Source organism: Myotis brandtii, unplaced genomic scaffold, assembly GCF_000412655.1.
Source record: "Myotis brandtii unplaced genomic scaffold, ASM41265v1 scaffold2300, whole genome shotgun sequence".
Classification (NCBI taxonomy): Eukaryota; Metazoa; Chordata; class Mammalia; order Chiroptera; family Vespertilionidae; genus Myotis; species Myotis brandtii.
This window is the reverse complement of record NW_005358651.1, coordinates 42,118-44,236: the sequence shown is the minus strand read 5'-3', so window position 1 is coordinate 44,236 and position 2,119 is coordinate 42,118. Positions and strand designations below refer to the sequence as shown.

General features: G+C 61.6%; 1 protein-coding gene across 1 annotated transcript in view; it reads left to right on the top strand.

The window, feature by feature from the left end:
* Positions 1 to 2,119, top strand: part of NADSYN1 (NAD synthetase 1) — a 22,933-nt gene that overhangs the window by 16,841 nt on the left and 3,973 nt on the right. The window contains 1 exon segment of the mRNA XM_014539914.1: positions 173 to 282. Within this exon segment, the coding sequence (XP_014395400.1) occupies positions 173 to 282 (110 nt within the window).

The window sequence follows — 2,119 nt, the reverse complement described above, 5'->3', positions numbered from 1 at the left end:
GCCTGAAAACATCTCCCTTCCGCCAGCACTCGGGGTCCCGCGACCAGGCACCCCTTCCTTCCTTCCTGCTCCCCAGGCTCCTGCCTCCTGGTCCCCATCCCCGGTCGCCCACCCCCCGCTCTGTCCGTCCGTCCCGTGCTGAGAGGGGAGCCTGGTGGTACCTGTGCCTTCGTTAGCGTCCAGCCGCCCTGACTTGCCTGTCTTGTTCGCAGCATCCTGGCCGCCCCGGCCACCGCAGAGCTGGAGCCCTTGGCCGACGGACAGGTGTCCCAGACGGACGAGGTAACGTGGTGGTGTGGGGAGCCGCCACGGCCATGGCATACTCAGCCCCGGGCGCCTTATGTGCCGCCAGCTCAGCCTGGTTCAGTGACCCTGAGTGGGGGGGTGAAAGGATTGAGAAAAGACAGACAAGAGATTTTTTTTTAGCTGGGTCTCGGTGGGACGCTGCTCCCTGATGAGGAGACAGCGCCAGCGCCCACAAGCCGTGTCTTTATTTTATAGCAGATGCCACGAGGCAAAGTAGGGGCGTGATCACGTTGTTTACAGCATTCTCGTGAGTTCCAACCTCACTCAACTACATGCACCCGAACTCTAGCACAAGGCATGTGGGGCCACGTGTTTGGGCCATAGGTTCAAGCTTACAACCATAATTGTGCTGGGTGGGCCCTGCCCTCCAGCTGGGACTTGCACGTGGCAGTGAGAGGACCCTGTCCTTTCATGAGTCCGAGGCTTGAACCTGGCCAAACACTGTAGCCGCGCCCCACATGGTGGCTCTGTCCCCGCAGTTCTGCCGTCTCCCTGTGCCGGGCGTGTGTGTCCTGGCTCCGTCGCGGCCCCTTCCTGCCCGGGACACCGGGCTCCTTTGCTGGGGTTCTGGCCTGGGAGCCCGGGCGGCGGTGGCCACTGCTGGCCTTTGACATTTGGACTCGGCCGTCCGGAGGTTGGGAGCAGGGGTGACGCGAGGGGAGTGGGCAGGGAGGAGTGGACGGCGGGGGGTGTCTGCACGCCTGTGGGTGACCTCACAGAAGACTGTCGCCCCTCCATCCCGGCTGCCTTTCGTGACCCGGCCGGGGGGTCCCAGGCTCTGGTTTGCGCTGCAGCAGGCGCTGAGGGCGGGGCCGAGCCTGCGTCACATCCGGGATTGTTGACGTCCTGCTGCGGCCCCTGGGGGCACAGGGACACCTGTTCCTCTCCTGGGAGCGGGAGAGGGTTGGCCTCGCACTCGGGTCTGTGACTCGCCGGGTCCGTTGCCGAGTGGCGTGAGGAAGGGGTCCCAGCGTCACTTGCTGCAGAGGCTGCTCTGTCTCCCGCTGCCTCGTCGCGGCGACGTTGTGATCAGCTGACGGCAACGGCGGGTTTGCTCTGGCTTCTGTCCTGGCCATGTGCGCGTCTGCATCCACGCCGGTCCCACCCGGTCTCCACGGCTGTGGCTCTTGTCGTTGGCACGTGTGGAAATGGGGGCGTGCGAGGTCTCCGCCTGGTTCTTTGTCAAGATAATTTTGGGAATTCTGGGTCCGTAGCATTTCCACGTGGAGTTTGGGATCAGCTTGTCTGTTTCTGCCAGAGAGCGAGCCCAGCGTGGACTTGCCTGGCGCGCGCGTCGACCGTAGGTCATTCCCGTCCCGACGTGTTCGTCTCCTGGCCGTGTAGTGAGATCTGGTTCATCTTTCAGTGACACTTTGCAGGTTTCAGGTGTGACCGTGCGACTGTTTTGTCCAGTTCACTTGTTAAGTAGTTCTTCTGGGTCCTGTTGAAAATGGAACTGTTTTCTGAATTTTGTTTCTGGGGGCTCCTTGCCAGTCTAGAAACACAATTTTTTCTTTTTTATTGATTTCCAAGAGGAAGGGAGAGGGAGAGAGATAGAAGCATCAAGGATGAGAAAGTCACGGACCGGCTGCCTCTGCACGCCCCACACTGGGGACCGAGCCCACAACCCGGGCCTGTGCCCTGACCTCCCAGGAATCGGACCATGACCTCCTGGTTCATAGGTTGACGCTCAACCGCTGAGCTGTGTGGGCCGGGCTACACGGTCGGTTTTCTCCACATTTCTGTTCTGTTCACCGATTTCCTTCCTCCCTCCACGCCCGCTGGTATCAGGAGGAGGGGAGGCGTGGGGGAC